Source organism: Tursiops truncatus, chromosome 14 (assembly GCF_011762595.2).
Source record: "Tursiops truncatus isolate mTurTru1 chromosome 14, mTurTru1.mat.Y, whole genome shotgun sequence".
In the NCBI taxonomy this organism is placed as follows: Eukaryota; Metazoa; Chordata; class Mammalia; order Artiodactyla; family Delphinidae; genus Tursiops; species Tursiops truncatus.
The window spans coordinates 37898492-37917909 of record NC_047047.1 but is presented as its reverse complement, the minus strand read 5'-3'; the positions used below and the strand labels follow the sequence as shown (position 1 = coordinate 37917909).

The 19418-nt window shown below is 39.9% G+C and overlaps 2 protein-coding genes across 10 annotated transcripts in view; one reads left to right on the top strand and one right to left on the bottom strand.

The window, feature by feature from the left end:
- The window catches only part of AHSA2P (activator of HSP90 ATPase homolog 2), a 29911-nt gene extending 19907 nt beyond the window's left edge, over positions 1 to 10004 (top strand). Inside the window, exons 3-9 of one of the 2 annotated variants that reach the window (XM_019942621.3) lie at positions 3880 to 3965; positions 5812 to 5926; positions 7003 to 7091; positions 7781 to 7891; positions 8300 to 8401; positions 8896 to 8947; positions 9088 to 10004. In XM_019942621.3, the coding sequence (XP_019798180.1) occupies positions 3880 to 3965; positions 5812 to 5926; positions 7003 to 7091; positions 7781 to 7891; positions 8300 to 8401; positions 8896 to 8947; positions 9088 to 9260 (728 nt within the window). In that variant the 3' untranslated portion in view covers positions 9261 to 10004. Of the gene's footprint in view, positions 1 to 3879; positions 3966 to 5811; positions 5927 to 7002; positions 7092 to 7774; positions 7892 to 8299; positions 8402 to 8895; positions 8948 to 9087 lie in introns of both variants that reach the window. The other variant, XM_073791351.1, reaches the window with a different exon arrangement.
- Positions 9926 to 19418, bottom strand: part of USP34 (ubiquitin specific peptidase 34) — a 231689-nt gene continuing 222196 nt past the window's right edge. For 6 of the 8 annotated variants that reach the window (XM_073791349.1, XM_019942617.3, XM_073791344.1 and 3 more), the window contains 5 exons: positions 15121 to 15200; positions 12631 to 12771; positions 12384 to 12527; positions 11347 to 11506; positions 9926 to 11165 (listed from right to left, as the gene is read on the bottom strand). In XM_073791349.1, the coding sequence (XP_073647450.1) occupies positions 10558 to 11165; positions 11347 to 11506; positions 12384 to 12527; positions 12631 to 12771; positions 15121 to 15200 (1133 nt within the window). In that variant the 3' untranslated portion in view covers positions 9926 to 10557. The remainder of the gene's footprint in view (positions 11166 to 11346; positions 11507 to 12383; positions 12528 to 12630; positions 12772 to 15120; positions 15201 to 19418) is intronic. The other 2 variants (XM_073791347.1, XM_073791350.1) reach the window with 2 other exon arrangements.

Sequence of the window (19418 nt, the reverse complement as noted above, 5' to 3'; positions counted from 1 at the left end):
GTATTGCTGTTTATTTCTCCTTATAAGTTTTCTAAGTAATTGCTTTATATATTTAGGTGCTGCAGTATTAGGTGCATAAATATTTACAATTATTATATCTTGATGAATTGACACCTTTAGCATTATATAATGACTTTCTTTGTTTGTTTTGACCATTTTTAGGTTAAAGTGTTATTTGTCTAATATAAGTATAGCTACTCCTACTTTCTTTTGGTTAATATTTCCTTGAAGTATCTTTTCCATCCCTCTACTCTCAGTTTATGTGTATCCTTAAAGCTAAAATGAGTCTCTTGTAGGCAGCATGTTGTTGGATCTTGTTTTTTTTTTCCATCTAGTCAGGCATTCTGTGCCTTTTGATTGGAGAATTTAATCCATTTATATTTAAAGTAACTATTGATAGGTAAGGAGTTACTATTGCCATTTATTAATTCTTTCCTAACTGTTTTATAGATCCTATCTTCTTTGCTTCCTCTCTTGCCAGCTCTTTAGTCATTTGCTGCTTTTTTGTGCTGGTATGCTTTGACTCCTTTATCATAATCTTTTGTGGTTTTTCCTTTGTGGTTAACCTGAGGTGTATATAAAATATATTTATAACACCCTATTTAAACTGATAACTTAAATTTGATAGCATACAGAAATTTATACTTCTTCCCCCCTCACATTTTAGGTTATTATGTTACAGTTTACATATTTTTACATTGTGTATCCAATAACAAATTCTCATAGTTATGGTTATTTTAAATTCATTTGTTTTTTAACTTTTAATGTAGAGTTGTAAGAGAATTACACACCACCATTGCAATATTAGATCATCTGACTTTGTATATTTACCATTACCAGTGAGTTTTACACATTCATATGTTTTTATGATGCTAACTAGCATCCTTTTATTTCAGCTTGAAGAATGTCCTTTAGCATTTCTTATAAGGCAGGTTTAATGACATTGAGCCCCCTCAGGTTTTGTTTGTTTGGGCAAGTCTCTATCTCTCTTTTACTTCTGAAGGACAGCTTTGCTGGGTATAGTATTCTTGGATGACATATTGTTGCTTTCAGTATTTTGAGTATATCATCCCACTGCTGGCCTGTCAAGTTTCTGTTGAGAAATCCACCTGTAGCCTTATGAAGCTCCCTTGTATGTGAAGAGTTGCTTTTCTCTTGCTGCTTTCAAAATTCTTTTTGTTTTTGATTTTTGACAATTTAACTGTAATGTGTCTTGGTGCAGCCTTTTTTGAGTTCAACCTATTTGGAGGTCCTTTGGGCCTTATGAATCTGGATGTCCATTTCTCTTCTCAGGTTTGGGAAGTTTTAAACCATTATTGTTTTAAATAGACTTTCTGTCCCTTTCTCTTCTCCTTCTGGGAATTCCATAATGCATGTGTTATTTCATTTGATGGTATCACATGAGATCCATATTGTTTCTTCACTCTTTTTCATTACTTTTTCTTTTTTGTTTCTCTGACTGGACAATTTCAAATAACCCATCTTCTAGTTTACTAACTGTTTACTTCTACTAGGTCAGGTTAGCTGTTGAAGCTCTCTATTGAATTCTTCAGTATAGTCATTGTATTCTTTAGCTCCAGGAATTTTGCTGGCTTTGTTTTTTTTTAATGATTTCTGTTTCTTTTTTGAACTTATTTTGTTCATGCATTATTTTCCTAATTTCATTTAGTTGTCTGTGTGTTCTTATAGTTCACTACATCCTTTGAGAGGTTTATTCTGAATTCCTGGTCATACAGTTCATACATCTCCATTTCTTTGCGTCAGTTGTTAGAGCTTTATTTGATTCTTTTGGTGGTGTCATGCTTACCTGATTTTTCTTGAGCCTTGATTCCTTGCACTGGTATGTGTGTGTATAAGTAAGTGGTCTCTTCTTCCATGTTTTACAGGTTTGCTTTGGCAGGGAAAAACCTTCACCATTCAACTTGGGTTATTGGATGTGTCAACTAGTAGTGTCCATGGGCAGGCAGGGCTTGCTGTCAGGCTCTCCAGTTGAGTGTGCTCTGAGGTCAGGATAGGGGATTCCCAGTAGCTGGGCTTTGTGGTTGGGTGAGTCGACTGGGCTCCATGTTTAAGCAGGGCTGCTGAGTGGGCTCCCTGACTAGGCAGGGTTGCTGGCTGTGCTCCATGGTTACATGGGGCCATTAGCTGGGCTCTGCAGTTACCCTTGGTTCCAGTCTGTGGAACACTGGCTGTGTTCCCTGGCAGGGTGGCGCCACTGGTTGGACTCTGATTGGGCAGGGCTATGGACTGGGCTCTGCCATTGCTGCAGGTTGAGGGGGGTCTCAGGCTATGCTCCCCGACCAGGTGGTGCTGCTGGCTGGACTCTGTGTTCAGGCAGGGCTGCAGGCAGGGTTTCATGGTAGGACCTTGCCTCAGGCTGTGTTCTGTGACCAGGTGGGGGACACAGATTGTGCCTTGAAGTCGGGCAGGTCTGCAGGCCTGGCTTCAGCATCCGTAGGGTGCTGAGTGTGCTCAGCTGTTGAACAAGGTTGCAGGCTGCGCTGTCTGGTCAGGAGGGGCTTCCAGCTGTATCCCGCAGGTGGGGAGGCTAGAGACTGTTCTCTGCGGGGTGGGGGCTCTGCTGGGCTCTTCGTCTGGACAAGGCCACAAGCTGTGTTAAGCAGTTGGGCAGGGCTGTAGGCTGGGTTCCGAGGCTGCTTCGGGTCACTGTTCAGGCCCCTTGGTTACACAGGGCCAGAGGCTATGCTCAACAGTTGGGCAGGGCTGCTGGCTTGGCTCCCTGCCCAAGTGGGGCTGTTTGGATGGGCTCCAAGGCTGCCCACGTTCTCTGGTTGGGCTTCCTGGATGGGAAGCTACACTCAGCAGTTGAGTGGAGCTATGAATTTGTAGGGCGGCAGAATGGGCTCCACAGCTGGCTTTGGCCTGTTGCCTGGGGACCCAGATCAGGCAGAATTTGCCAGCTGAGTTCTGCTCATGCACCGCTGCAAACAGGAGCATGGCCCATCCAGATCTGAGCACTGTTTGCTGAAAGCCCTGCCCGCCTTCTCCATCCCTATCTGATTCCCAGTGGTCTCCATGAGTCGAGACCCCAGTGGCCCTCCCAGGAAACATCCAACAGTGCCGGGGACCTGCATGTCCACCTTCTGCCCTCTTTTCCTACTGGAAAAACTGCAGTGGGGCCCTCTCAGTGTGGTTCTGTGTTGGCCTGGCGGAGGGGCAGTTTGGTCAGAGTGTTAAACCACTCCTCATACCCTTCTAATGCAGTCCTTTTCTGCCTCTGGTCCAGGAGAGTGTTCAGCCTCACCTCTGGGTTTTGGGATTTTCACAGTGGTGTCTTGTCCATGGATAGCAGCTAGTTGGTCTTTTTTGTGAGGGGGACTGAAGTTGGGAATAACCTGTCACCATCTTGATGTCGTCATTGAAGTCAACACTCTGGTCTTGAAAGAAACCAGCTGCATAGAGTCCACACAAACTTCCCCAGGCCACACCTGCCTCCCCTCACTCTTTCTGTGATCAGAACTCATTGTCCCTTTTTGCCTTCCTGTCCCTCCTGTTGTGACTCCTCTTCAAGACAGCCCTTTATCCTGCTTTGACTTGGTAAAGAATATTGGGGGATGAAAGAAGAAACATTGGTTAACAGAGCCGTTTTACTCCAGCCCCGTGCTTCCCTGTGGCCCCTGGTCGTGTGTGCACTTTACTTGCCAGGTTCTTACCCCTGCCTTCGTAGGGTGCTTACCTGTGATGTAGGCCAGGGGAGCAGGGTTGGTTTGGGCGCGTGTGTGGTGGGGAAGGCTTGGCCTGCCTCGTCCCCACGGTGGCGGTGCCCTGTGAGGAGGGTGGGCCGTTCAGTTAGGCAGGGCAGGTGTACGTAAACTGGCTGTTACTTTGTAATTGAGGAACGTATTTTGCTCATTTTAGGTATAATTAAAGAATCTGGTGTGAAGCACAAGGGGTTGATTGAAATACCCAACCTGTCTGAAGAAAATGAAGTAGATGACGCTGAGGTGAGGTATCTGATGGAGTTTTTTTTTTTTTTAAATCAAGTTTCTGTTAGACATGTTGGGCATTTGAAAAACTGTTAATCGGACTGTGTGGTGCTTGTGCGGTAGTTTTGGTGAGCAGTGAGGGCTCGTTTGCCGAGGAGGATAGCTGTACCTGGGCGCAGCGTGGGGTGGGAGAGTGGTGCAGGAGGAAGAGCACACTGGGGAGGCCCTAGACCCCTGTGGACCAGGAGTCGGGCCCAGGCAGGTGACTGCACCGTCCGTGGCCTCCTCATCTGTGACACTGGGTTAATTCACCTTTCAGATACACATGACAGTGTACATACTGGAAAGTGCTCAGGTATTTTGCACAGCTTGGTGAATGTGATTTTGCTGCTTCTCCTCTGCATCGTTGCTCTTTCCCTTCAATAGTGAAAATTCTCAGCTTTTCGCTGTGATCTCCCTTGGTTATACCACGTGTTTTAGTAAATTAGTGTGTGTTGCTTTTGACTGGCTCTTCCGGTTGTCTTGGGAGATAGAGCCTGTGTAACTCCCATGCTTGGTTTACAGTTAGTGCCCTCTTTCAGCCAAAAGCTTGGTTTTGGGGCGAGACCATTTGTACAGCAGCTGTATTTGCCAAATGAAGATAGTTTGATACAGGGTCTTTTTTGATTTGTGAACGTATTCAGTGTGAAGGCCTTCGAGATATAAAAACTAAGTTACGCTGAGCCACTATGAGTTGCCTTTCTTAAAGGTTATAAAAGGCTGTAAAAGTGGGGCTGTCTCGGACATACCTTCAGCTGTGTGGTTGTTGCCCTCGGGCTGTGATTTCACTTTGCTGTATTCAGATCCATCAGCTGAGAAGTGTTTCAGCAGCATATTAAACTGGTCTTTTAGATTCAGCCTGTGGTACAATAGTATTACAGAACAAACTCTTCAGATTAGAACTGGGGCCTGGGAGCAGGCCCAACTCAACCGAATCACAGGGACGCTAGATATTTCAAACCAACACCTCTTCCTTCTGAGACTACTACAGAGGCATCCCCAGAGCAGCACTTTGACGCTTCCCTCTCCCTGTCTCCCCCTCTCTCCTCCTGTCCATTCCTTCCATCCTTCCCTCTTTTCTTTCCTCTCCCTCCTCCTCTCCCTTTCCCAACTCTCCTCCCTGACAAAAAAATGTAGCCCAAGACCAGGGTATTGGGAACTTGGTTTTCCTAATTACACTGGCTTTGGGGTTCTAGATGAGCGCTGTTCAACAGAAATATAATGCAAGCCACATAAGGAACTTAAAATTTTCTAGCAGCCATGTTAAAAAATTTAAAAGAAACAGATGAAATTAGTTTTAATATTTTTTATTTTACCCAAAATGTAAAAATATCATTTTAACATGTAATTAGTATCAAAGTTATTAATGAGGTTATTTTACATTCTTTTTTGGTACTAAGTCTTCAAAGTCTGGTGTATATTATTTTACACTTACAGCACATCTCACATCATACCAGCCGCATTGCAAGTGCTCAGTAGCCACATGTGGCTAAGCAGCTACCATACTAGACAGCGCATTTCTAGACCCTGTGAAAGCCATGGACTACATCATCGATATAATATATATATATACATAAAACGTACGCAAATTGGGGGGTTTACATTCTACGAAGTCCGTTCAAGATTTGGCCACCAACCAGGTCAATGGACCCTTGATTAAAAATCCCTTACATCTTCTCAAACTATATGAAGAAAACCTGTCACGTCTCTTACATCCACTTCTTTCCCTTTCCTCACCATCACAGTTCCCTCATCCTTATGTCCCAGTATTATAAGATTATGTCAAACCAGATTTTTCTTAGGTTTGTATTTTTCTGATTTGTAGGTGAACGTGAGTAAAAAGAAAGGAGATGGGAATATACTGAAGGATCTTATGAAAACTGCAGGCACCGCCAAGGTCAGGGAAGCCCTTGGAGATTACCTGAAGGCACTTAAGACGGGTAAAGAAGGCATCCCTTGTGAACTAGAGGGTCCCTTTTCCATTTACCCAAATAATGCTCTGCACTGTGGTCTGGATTCCCAGGTTAGGCTGATTTCCAAAGCTCTAAAAACAATTCTGTATGCTGCAGGATAAATTGTAGTCTGGAGGTTGAGAGCTAGTTATGAGTTAGACCATAATTAGTGATTATCAGTATTTTACACAGCGTGAACCATTTTGCCTACAGAATTGTTGGGTTTTCTGGAATGATAATTATTTTATCAGTTGTTTTTATAATTATTTGTTTAATGTCTGCCTTCTCTGCTAGACTGTAAGCTCCATGAAGCATGGAAGGAGCCTGTCTTGTTCACTGCTATATCTCCAGCATCTAGCACAATGCCTGGCATGTAGTAGGTGCTTAAGTTTTGTTGAATGAGTGAATGAAAGTGACTGCAGGTATTACAGGTGTAGTTGAGACTTATTTAATCCTTTCACTGTGTGGAATTGAGGTTATTGTCTTCTTCCCTAAATTAGAGAAGTTACCTGCCAGGTAAAATAGCCAGCAGGGCATGTATGTCTGCACCTCATCCTTGGACTCTGCTGAGTATCTAGGCATTGACATAGATGGGTTTGGGGTTTACACTTTTCCTACGAGATCACACACGCTGCTGGCCCACAGGCTTGAATACTGTGAGGCCAAGCTTTGTGAAGTGATGGTGAAGCAATAAGCCAAGTGTCTGGCTTTGACAGTAAGTGAAGGCCATAAAGCTATTAGTAGTTAGGTGTATAAAATGGAGCTTTTTGGAAAACAACCTTTGGAAATTATGCTATTTTATCAAGAACTAGATAAAAGTGAGGCATTTGATAAAAAGAAAAGGATAAAAGGCATTTGTTGCCATGGAACTCAGGTTAATGATTAGTTTTATATGTAAAAAATACAGAATGGTCTTGAAATTCTCAAAACACTATAGGAATTCTTTTTACAAATATCAGTTCCTTTATATTCTTATATCTTATTTTCAGTTTTCTGCCTTAGTATTTGTGCTGAAAAGTAAAAAGTTCTTTATTAAAACCATTTCTCATACGTTTTCTTTGTAGAATTTACAATGGGAATGATTTTACCAACCAAAGCTATGGCAACCCAGGAATTGACTGTTAAAAGGAAACTGAGTGAGACTACCTTGCAGGTATGATCTCTGGTGGCAGACATGTAGGGAGGGGGAGAAAGGAAGTGCTTAATGAGAGGGCTTCAAAGCTCTAAACAGCCTTGTGATGATGGAGAACTATGAAGGATATTGAGATGGGCCAGTTAATCCACCCTTGCATCCCTTGCCATTTTGGGGGAAATGATGAAATGAGACTTTCATCCTTGATGGAAGGGATCCTTTTTGTGGGATAAATATTGAATTTAGTTCAAGACTGTTATAAAGGCAGTGTTGTTTCGGTAGGCAACAATAACAGCAGGTGACTTTGAGGTCACATACCACGATGGAAGAAACTTCTCTCCAGACATTTGGAGGATTGGGAGGTTTTAGATCCTGTTCTTGGAATCTGGTGATGGGGAATTGACACCCTTTGGCCTTAAGTGCTGGTTGGTATCTTTCACCTGCTTATCTTTATGCTCCCTGGGTCATATTTACATATCCAAGTAGGATTTGGGCTGTGAAGCCATAGCCTGGGAGTGGAACAGAGCTAAGGAGCACTGAACTGTTTCCAAAATAAAGACTAGGTAGGATTGGTGGTGCTAAAAAGGCTTTTAGTGGAAGGGATAGTGTTGGGGACATTTTGGTGTTTTACTAAGACTGGAAGACTGAATTTTTTGAATCTCTTGTCATGCTAATAATTATGCTTTGGAATCTTTTCTTTTGAGATTCAGGCCTCCTCTCCAGTGGAGCTGGGCGTAAGGATTCCTACTGTGGCACTGCACATGACGGAACTGTTTGACACAGCTATTGAGCAGCTCTACAGAATCTTCACTGTGAAAGATGTAAGTCACATCTCAAGCCAGGATCTGAAATGCTGACATTGGGAGAAAATACACCTACACCACTAAGAACTGAAGCTGGTTCATGGTTTCCTGCATGGCCGTGTTTTTCTGATTGAAGAGATCTAGAAATCTTTAGGATAGCTTGAGGCAGGGAAGTTATCCTAAAGATTTGAGGGGGGTAAATGATGGGCATTTGGGGGGAATTTATCAGCATTGAGGGGTTTGGAGCAATTTACTGAGCTTTCTTCCTCTGAAAGGGAGAGAAAGAGAATGCTATAATTAAAAGCTATGTATTCACAATTAAACAAACACAAACCACAGTAGCTTATATTAGTACTTTACATTTAGGTTAAAAACATGGTAGCATATGCCGGAATAACATGTCTATTGTATGTTTTGCTTGGTTAGTTGGTGCAAAAATTTTCTAAATCTCCTGCTGTATTAGAAGCTGAAAAGGGAAGGAAATTCCAAATGTTTGATGGGAACATCACTGGTGAATATGTAGAACTGGTAAGTAATCTTATAGGTTAAAGGAAAGTTAAGCTGGGACTGACTTCTGTTAATATTGCTTTATTCATGCCTTTTTTAAATGTGCTTTGGTTTTTATCTGAGTTCACAGAAACTTGACCACTTTATAAAGTTGGTTACAGGGAAAATAAATGTTATATATACTAAAAGCTGAAGCTTTAGTTTCACAGTAATTGTGCAACGTTTATGATTTTAGAAGACACAAGTATAATTTCTCCCAACTCTTGGTCTAGAAGTTTCAGGTTTCTGCCACTAGGGTGTGTGTTGCCAAATGTCAGTTGCCTTGCCGTTGACATCAGCTCTGCATTGGTTGTCACGCTTCTGTCCTTGATGTTACTGCCGTTACATTTTGGCACTAGGGACAATGAATTCTCAATGGTGCTGGCATATAAACTGGAAGATGGGAGTGCACGTTGTTCACTGATTACTTCTTGTACATAGGGGCTTTTTCAGTGGAATTTCCCCTTTGTTTTCAGTTAACAAATAAAAAGATCGTCATGAAATGGAGATGTAGGAACTGGCCAGAAGGTATGTTATTAGCACCTTTTGTTTTAAGTCCAAAAACACTCGGTTTCCCCCCCCCCCACTATGAAAATCAAATAGTGGTACTGTATGGATAAATTTTTCTTTTCATAATGCAGTAATAAGCTTTCCTTTTTTTCTTCCAGAACACTATGCAATAGTTGCACTGAATTTTGTGCCTACTCTAGGGCAGACGGAATTACAATTGGACTGTAAAGGAGTTCCTGTCTGTGAAGAAGAGAACATGAAATTCTGTTGGCAGAAGCAGCATTTTGAAGAAATACAAGGTTTACTGCAGCTGATCACCCTAAATGGTTGAGTTAGAAGATTTTATAAGGGCATTACATTTTGTAAGCAGAAAAAGTGTAACGTTTACCTCGTCCCTCTGTCATTCCTTTAAAAAAAGAAAACAAATACTCTTAATTTATATTGAATGAAATCCATGAACTTACATTTGAAAGCATTGTTTGAATCTTTACTATGACTAGACTCTGCACTGAGTTAAAAGCAAGCAATGTGAAATTAGGTATTTTACCTCCCATAGATGCTCCTCTGGGAATAGATTGAGTCCCTGAGTACAGATAGTTGAAGTGTCCCAAGCTAAAGCTCGTCCTAGCAAGCTTGCTGTTTTAGCTGTAATTTTAGTTCAGGAAGACAAAAAATAAATGGCATGTTAATACTATTCCTTTATTTTACTTAAGGGTTTTTTAAGGTGTGTAGCTCTTAGGTAGTGAAACAGTGGCATGTTGCATTTAGAAGCATGCTGAAGTGAGGGCGAGTTGGCTGTATTGTTATGCTTCTCCCTGCAGCAGTTACGCACTTCAGGGTGGTGAGGATTGAAAAGTCTATGGAAAAAGGTACTTTTTGGACTGCCACTATGCTTCTAATGAAATAGAATATAATGGATAAGTAAGTATGTTCCCCCATTCAGTTTTCTCATTACTTTCATCTGAGAAGACTTGAAGCAAGGTATGTAAACAAATAAAAAGTCATCACAATCAGTTTAATTAAGTGCACAGAATAGCAATCAGTCATGTCAATAAAAATAAAACAATTATTTTTACATCAAGTGTGCTTTATTTCCTCCACAGGTATTCTGTTAAATAAAGCACCATTTATATACTGCCAGGCCACAGCTAAAGAGGATTCTTTACAGAATCAAATTTCTTGTGGTTGTTCCGTATACAAGTAAACTTAATTTTGATAATAAGAACCACAGCGATTGGAGGCAATCTGCCTCTCTTATAAGGTACAAAACTGGCACAGAGGACACCATATTATACACAGTAAAAATGCTGTTAAGTTTAAATTACATTGTACAGGGCCAGGGAACCCTGTTCCTCCCAGACAGCCATATTAAATGAAAGCCACTACAGTGAACTCTTAATTACATAAAACATATTCATTATCTGATTGCCCTTTAGAAAGTATACTGAAGATGCAAATTGTTTCATCTGAAGTTCTGCCTGACCAAGAATTAAGCCTATAAATCTATCTTGCCATTCAAGCAGAGAGCACTGGACGAACTGAAGCACAAAAACAGAAATAAGCAAAACTTATACAAACAGCATTGGGGGTGAGGGGTGACCTTAAAAGTAGACATGCTACATCTAATGTCAAGAAGCAGCTTGGTTTCCTTTGCCAGATATCCTCGTGACCACATGGATTGTAGATTCAATGGTCCTACACAGGGTATCTAAAATGTCGTGCTGCTGCATGTGACTAAAGAGTCCTCTGGAATGGCCACAACTGAGTGATAAAGCAGCCTCAGGGTCCTGGGAGGGCAAAGCTTGACTGTCACAGCTTCTCAAGTCAGCTAAGTCAGACAGAACTGCAGAGAGAGAAGTCGAAGGGAACTCGGACTCTTCCTCAGCAAGGTTAGAATCCTTGGAACAGTGGAGGTCTTTGAATTCTTTACAGTCTTCAAATCTAACGTTGGTGGACTGTTCTTCTGCATGCTGTGACCTGATATTTGACGTGTCTTCTGAAAACGAAGATGGAACTTCCATTCGGTATTCTTTAACAGAACTATTTTCAGGGGAAGGAAGATCTTGCTCAGTTCCTGGGTCGATAATTGAGGAGTCTCTTGTCTCATTGTCTGAAGTGCTAGTTGGGGTCAGGATCTCCCTGGTGTCTGTTTTCACGTCACTGATGCAGCTGTCTACAGTGTGCTCCTCGTCACTGCTAACGCGCCTTCTTTTAACAGGAGTTGCCCCTTCATCATCTGTGAAAAGGAACATCAAAACAAATTCTCTGAAAGGAGTCATTAAGATCATACTGGGGGTGGTTGTGGATATTCTGGTTTTTAGCATTTATATTCAGGAGGCTTACACAGCTATTGTAAAGTCAATATTCTTCCCTTCTCCCACCCTAAAGTCAATATTTTATTAGCCCATAAAGCTAACCTTTAGTTTTTCTTTCTTTGGCTTCTTGCTCTTGGAGTGAGTTTCTCTGCTGCAGACAAGTCCTGCATTTGCTTAAAAGCTCTTGCAGAGTAGGAATTAGAGCTGGGTTTAATTGTTTGGGAGTGTGTACCGACAGGAGCAAAGCAAGTGCCCGCAAGTCCTACAGAAATCCAGATAGGAACACTTCAAATTCCAAAGCCAGCATTACAACCGTTAACAGTTTAAATGCACGTTTACTTTTCCGGGAATCCATCCTGGTTCCTCTGGTATTGTTAGAAGAATGTTAAAACTAGAAAGCCAGTGTTATGATACTATTTATATTTCATTGGTTCTAGGTGACTAATACCATTATTTTATGCACCACACCACTAATTAAGTCTGACTGAAGACCGAAATAGTGTTTTCTGAAAATGGAAAGGCGGGGGGGGGGGGGAGAATTACACAGGAATTTAAAAAGCAAACCCTGAATGATCCATGAGAAATTTAGGCCTCATTAATCTAGGAGTCAGTTTTACTTGGTTTCTGGTGGATGTCATAAGGTCTTCCTCACTTAGCTCTGTAATCCGTTCTGGCATCTAAGCATTTTGTTACTTAGGAGGCTGCTGCTGGACGTGTGCAAGCACATGTTTCCAGGGTGTTTCATAATTCCATGACATGGCTTTCGTGGGAGTCTATAGAAGGCAACCGATTTCCTAGTTTTAACTGGCTTTACATTCAGATTACTAATCTGACTTTCAGTTACGTATGAGTCGCAGGCACTAACAGAAACGTCACAGGTAACATTTCAAAAAATGTGAGAAAGTAGAGATAAAGGGAATGTCTCCCCTTAGTGGTCACTGCCCTTAGCATTTAATGATATTAGCTAAGGTAACAAAGGCAGAGTGAGCACATTTTTATTTGGTTAGTTTTTTCATCATATGTGACTTCCAGAGTTTGAATAATAAAGTTATGTATACAGTAAAATCATACGAAGGCCAAATTTAGAGTTGATTTAAGGAAAGTTCTGAAGCACATGACTTCCCTTGCATAGTTCTTACCCCATTTAAAGCAGCACTTGCTTTGGAAATTTCAACTCTGTTGGTGAAATCAGACTGCAGGTTCTGATACTGATTTATCAAGTTTGTAATAAGGGTGCTGATCAAATTGGCACAGTTTGCTTCAGAAAACACCTGACCTTGAACCTGAAAAAGATGATTAAGAAAAATCTCCAAAAGACCAACACAATGAAAGCACAATCACTAACTAACTGGAAGTAACACGCTGAGTTTCCAACTTGTGACGTACCTTTAGAAGAAAGTGTGTCATGAATGTGTAGACAATGTTGTTGTTCAGGAAAGTTCTTTCATCCATTAGGATACATTTTATATATTCTGCAAAAACTGGATCTTCACACAAAAGCTTGATGCAGTTTTTTGACATAGCCGACTGAAGTGGGGAAAAGAAGCACTGATTGGTTGAGCACTGAAATAACTGCAAATCTTAAATATACTGCTCGTGATATACGTCCGAAGTCATTTAACATCCTACCGGAAAAGCCACATTTTTTTTTTTTTTTTTGGCTGCAGCTTGCGGGATCTTTAGTTCCCCGACCCGGGCCCTCAGCAAGTACAGAATCCTAACAACGGATCACCAGGGAATTCCCAGAAAAGCCACTTTTACTTCATTCTACTAAATTTTCAGTCACAGCAACTGTCCTCCCAATAAATTAAAATATTACTAACTTGGACTTAAATGGGTGACACAGAAGAGACCTGTAAAAAGTCTGAATGGCAAAACTGAACAAATACGTTTTTAAAAGAAATGCAGCTTTATTATCTAGCATTAAGAGTTAATAAGGACTGGACAAATAAGACTAACAAATAGGATGATGTTTTCGAGGAAAATTAATAGATAACCAAATGACCCACAGAGAAAAGACAAATTTTAAGAATTAGATTTACTCCCTAAAATGAGTTAAAACTTTCACTTACATAATCTCATTAACAATAGTAATTTGGTAAATACCCTTCCGCCCCATAAATATCACAAAGGTAAACAGCACACCTCTTTTCCTAATAATCTCAAACAGAATTAGTGGGTCCCAAAATATGGAAATTGTACTAAAATTTGGTTTTCCTGTTTTCAAATGGTCATGGCTCTTAAACACAAGTAGTATGTCTTTGAGTAAATATATTCCCTAGATTATTTATGTATGTGTTTTAATAATCATTTATATGGAAGAAAAATGGACTGTTTAAAAAAATAGGACAAAGTTTAGATAATATGTACATCTATATACTTATATATTTTATTAGAGTAAGCACTGTGGTAAGTAAACTGCTCAAGGTCACCCAAGAAATTAGGAGTCAAGTAGGACCAGCACCCAGGTCTTCAGATCCTTGGTGTCAGGAAAACCTGCCTTATTCTACTGGTTGTAGTCTCTGCCTGCTGCCTATATTTCTTGCACAGCACAGATGCTTCTATAGGGCTGGTAGGGGCATTGGAAGCCTTAGATGGTTTGACTTTAAGGGAAGTTTTGGGGGTGATGAATTCTGTGGGAAAAAAAGTCAAGAGAGTAGTAGTACAGTGCAGAAGCAGATAAAGCAATAGGGAAGCAATAGGCAGTGGCATAGTACAGAAACCAAAAAAAGCAACTACCTAAATCAAGAAGAATGAAAAGAGAGCAGCAAGTGGCCAGGGGGTGGGGGTGGGGGTGGGGGTGGAGCAAGAGATTTGTTGCAAATTACTGAATAAACCACTCAGCTCAAAAGTCAACCAGCAAGTTGTTTTCTGAATGTTTACTAAGTACTAAACCATTTTAAGTATACTAGCCTATCAAAGATTCCTAGTATAGAAAACAAAATGAAATTTCTATAGGAATAGAGATGACTCAGAGGAGTTCATGGTTTGGGACAAGGAGGCAGAGAAGCAACTACAGTATCATGTGACACACATCCATTAGGAGAATATCCAGAGCACAACTGCCTGGGCAGGAGACTGGACCAGACTCAAAAGTATTCCAGATGCTAAATGTGGGTAAAGGTTTGCCAAAGGAATTAATCAACTCATCTTCTGGGAATGGGCAGATGCACGCAGGCAAGAGACCAATAGTTTTTTTCAGGGCCTGAAGAGAGTGGGGATTCCTTATGCCTGATCCAAGGAATAAGCCAAACCTTAGGATCAATCTGATTTCTTCCCCGCTCCCCACCATTCTCCCTCCACAATTTAACAAGCATTATTTAGGTGCCCACTTTAAGGTGTTGGCTCTTGGACTTAAGGTAGGATGGTTACAGTGTTTTCTGTTCTCAGTGAGATTGCTGATAAGAAAATAAGTGCATCAGACTTAAAAAACTGCTCTGAGGTAACAGGTAAGCGAGAGGTAAAGGACAGAATGGTGAAATGGTTTCTGCTAGAGCTTTTGGAATGGTGGAGGGGAGAAGAAATAGATGGGGGAGGTGAAGGAGCGCAAGAAGTGGCTTATGCCTTCTTGCCCTAATATCTCCCTGTTTCAGACTTTTACCACAACTGTTTATATTGGCCTTTAAATGAGAAACTTTACTATAAACAGCTTGTCTGAAATACCCTTTGTGATACAAATATTACAGACATAAAAAACTTCAAAGGGCAACTCGATGCCAGTTGCTTAACAGTTATTTCCATTAATAGTATTTTACCTACCAAGATTCGAAAACATCCCCAATTTCCAGCCAGTTTTCAACCCAGTGTTCCTAAAATTACCGACCATGTGGTCGGATGAGATGAAAGACCAGGTCATCTAAAACTCATTTTCTTTACCTGAGTCTGGCATAGCTCAGTCCAAAGTTTGGGGAACAGTGCAAGATGAAGTGGCAAGCCTTCATAGGCAACTAGGACACCTAATATTTGAAAAGAAATCAGAATAGGTTATAATTATAAATTACACTACTGAGATATTAAACTCTGCAGGTATAATATTATAGCTATTTCCAGTCATAACTGCATATTTTCTATGTTTTAGAAATACATAAAATACTTAAAGGGGAAGAATTCATCTCAATGTTTTAACCAGTGAAATATTTTAGAGTGCAGTACACTTTGACTTTATTTATATCCCATACCTCATTCCCAGAAGGACCTGCAAACAACTTAAACCAATTCTGCTTTTTGAGAATTAGAACTTTATCTGGGACAATCTAATAAAAGTTACTGCAAGTGGCTCCAAAGTTTTCTTGGATTAAGGTACCACTCTGCATATTTAGATCATATTACATGGAATACCTAGACTACAGTGGAGGGGCAGGGTGCACGTTCAAACAGAGGATGTGAAGAATTAGAAAACATATCATTCTTTCCTCTTTTATCTCATTTCTCCAAAGATAAAGCGAATTACCTTTATAGTAGATTTAAGTAAATTCTGCTCTAACAGCTTCTAGCCTTGTCCCCAGGATCTTTCGGGTGGATCATACTTAGCTATTATATGTCAGCATCCTATTTGGAACGTCTAAGGTTTCAACCTTTCCTCTTCTTGACTATTAACAGATGTCAAGTATGTCCTTAAGAAATTTGTTCCCCTACCCTCTGCCTTTCTAGCTCTCTCAAAGCACAGAAGTTGTAATGCCACAGTCAGTTGTAAGTACATTTTCCATCCTCCAACACTCCCACCCCCCAGGGAAAGTATAATCATGGAGGAGAAATATAATACAAGTTATCCTCTTCCAGTTAAGAAAAAAATTAGGAGTAACACCTGAAGTTGGCAAACCTTTATGGTAAATGGCCAAATAGTAATTACAGGTTTCCCCCGATTATGAAACCTTTCATAAGCTGAAACAGCATAAAGTGAAAAAGCAATTACCTTTTTCCATTAAAGCGAAAATCCTCTTTGGATTTCTTTTGGTTAGCAAAAACAGGTACTAATGTAGGTATGTCATAAAAGTGCAGTGGCATAAAGCAAACTTTTCAAAATTGGCAGGTACCTGTATTTTAGACTTTGCTGGCTGTTTAAGTCTGTTGCAATTACTCCACAGACAACACCAAATGAATGGGTGTGGCTGTCTTTCAATAAAACATTCTTTAAGAAAACTGAAAGCTGAATCTCATGTAATTTTCATGTATATCACAAAATAGAATGTAGTTTTTAAAAAAAACATTTAAAATTATAAAAACTCTTCTTAACTTGCAGGTAGCTCATTGGTTGTACAAAAACAGGCAGCATGCAGGCTATCGTTTGCCTCTATATTAGACCATGGGTTTGGGAAAATCTTAGGGAAATCAGATCAGTCATCCAATTTTGTCATCGAAGGATACCTAGACTCTCTTTTGCGGGAAAGCCTATTTTTCTTTATTTTCCTGTCAAGATTAATTCCTTTGTAAAGACCCAAGGAAAGTAATACCCTAATCTGGTTTCGATTGGAGGCATTTACCCATCATAAGATCACAATACACATAAGCAAACAAGGGCATGTCATCAACACTGTTGGCTACAGGGAAGAAAGTTCCTATGTTCCCATGTCTCTGCATAATTACCCATAAAAGTAGAGCAGGGGTTGGCAGTATGGCCCACGGCCCACTGCAAAAATAGTCTGCCAACCCCTGAACTAGGGGCTGCTCTGACATAAACCCTCTCATGTGAAAGAAAGCAGGCTTCATACTACAATTTAAGATCCTCTAGACTTTATCCACCACCACCCCCGACATTATCCTCAAAGTAAAACAGTCTTTATTCCTATTTTCCACAACAACTAAAAAGCTAGCACTACCACAACAAACCAAAAAAACACGGAGGCCTTCTATGATCTCAGACTGTTTTCAGGTAATACTCTGATTCAAATATATTTTACAAGTGAAGAACAAAATAAACATACATCTATTGTGCTAGGTACGTCAGATAATCACATTTAATTTTCTCATCAAATTTGGAAGGCATTATGTTTTCCTCATTTAGCCCGCATTTCTGGATGAGGAAATTAGGCTCAGAGAGATCACATAATCTGCTGTTTCATCCCAAAAGCCAGTGAATGATACAGTTGTATCCACCCCAGATTTATCTGATTCTAAAGCCCATAATCTTTTCAATAATCAGTGTTTCCCCAAACTTTAGTCATTTCATGTATCATTTTCATGACTTTTCATATCTGTCCATCACCTGTACTGTTTACTTGATACTGTTCTTTAGATTGACTCAGAGAGGCTAATACTACATTAGCCTTGTCTTCGGCAATATAACATCCAGGAAAATCATGCATTTGGTGTACGAGTTATTTATTTTTGTAGTAAGTAAGATCTATTCACACTTATTAACATGAAAATTATTTTCCCTGGGCCATCTTGTACACTACACTCCGGAAAACACTGTGCCACCCATGGTGAGCTAAAGACACCTCTTTCACAGTCCTACCTTTTCCCTATCTGAGCAGCACCTCCTTTAGAAGGAAGGCCATCCCTTCAGAGTAGAAGTTTCAGTTTCTTTCCAGCATTTTCACAAAGCACTGAGGATAAGGAGTATGTTGGGTCTGTTGACTTAAGGTAGAGGCCAATGCCATTCTATTCCACACACACTCCTCCAATACCTTCTGGGGTGTCACTTACTGGGTGCAAAGCACAGGGAGATGCAATCACCAGCATTTGCAGGCACAATTCCACACCTTACCTCGGTAAACAGGATGGGCAGGCCTAAAACATCCTGGCTCCTATATCACTTATCTTTCTTCATCCTGTGACTTCAGGCATCCTTAACAATAGGGTCCTTACCCCACCCCGTTCCCACCCATGGAGGAACTAATAAGCAATAATGAAAACCTGTTCCAAACATATTGTTTCCTCAACAGAAGCACCTTATACTGTAGAAGCGGCTGAGTGTGTTTTTAAAAGAAAAATCTTTTAAAAACTGTTTTTGTAGGTAAAATGGTAATTCAGATGATTGCTGTGAGGATGAAATATTTCGTATGTATATTTACTAGTTAGGGTTTCTCCTATCTGAATTGTGTTATGATTCTTTGTCCAGCTTTCTATAGGAGTATTTATCCCATCCAAGCATTATCCATGGGAAGTGAGAGATTCAGCCTTAGAATATCATATCTGATTCTTCTAATTCCCCTATTTCTGACTTCATACCCACTGAGCAACCTATTATTGTTTATTCAGCTTCCCATGTAGGTTACTGGAAAAAAATCTGCTGGCCCTACCACGTAACATACAGATCCCTGTGCCAATTCTTTGTAAATTAACAAACTGGTAACCAACCCCTAAATTATATGTATGTCTATTAAATGTAATTACCATGTATAACCTAGGATAAATGGATTTGCCCTTGGTGGATGGGTAAAAGCTGGTTTCCTATCTGTACTGAATGATTGGCACTTGTTTGAAGCATATTCATCCTAAGAAGCCTTTTAAGGGAAACAGCTAACCAGTTGTTTCTCCAATCAGTACCACCTTGATATCACAAAAAGCTGAAACATGAACAAGAGCTGTGCTTTTTATAATATGAATTTTTAATCTGTTTACTTCTATCAACTATATTAATTTTTTAATTATAGAGATTTTGAAGATTATGGATTTTCTAGGTACATCATGTTATTTGCAAAAAATCTTAAAAAAAATCTTTCACTTACTAATGCATTAAGAAAATTTTCAAAAACTAATGTCAAAAAATAAAAAAAAACCCAAAAAACAAAAGAAAAACTAATGTCAAACAGTAAAGGTGATATTCTTGTTTTGTCCCTAAAAATCAAAATTAAATGATGAAATCTAGGGATTTGTTATTGAGTTTAATTTTACTTGGACATCTTGTTAATCTGCACGTGAACTATGGTACCTAAAAAATTTGGTACGATTAGGGTTTGCAGTACCAATTTTCTATGTTTTGAAAAAAATTTTTTTCCTCAAATATAAAACCAATGCATGAACATTACAAATAATTTAAATCTTCTAAATATTTAACCTAGAAAATTAAAGCATTCCATAATTTTATCCTTATACAGTTAAGATTATAATCCTCCATTTTTTTTTACATGTACTGATTTTTTCCCCCTTGTTTATAAGAATGTGGTCATATTCTGTATGTTTTCCAATTTGCTTTTTTCATGTGAAACAAGGTCAATTCCTATCTTTTTATT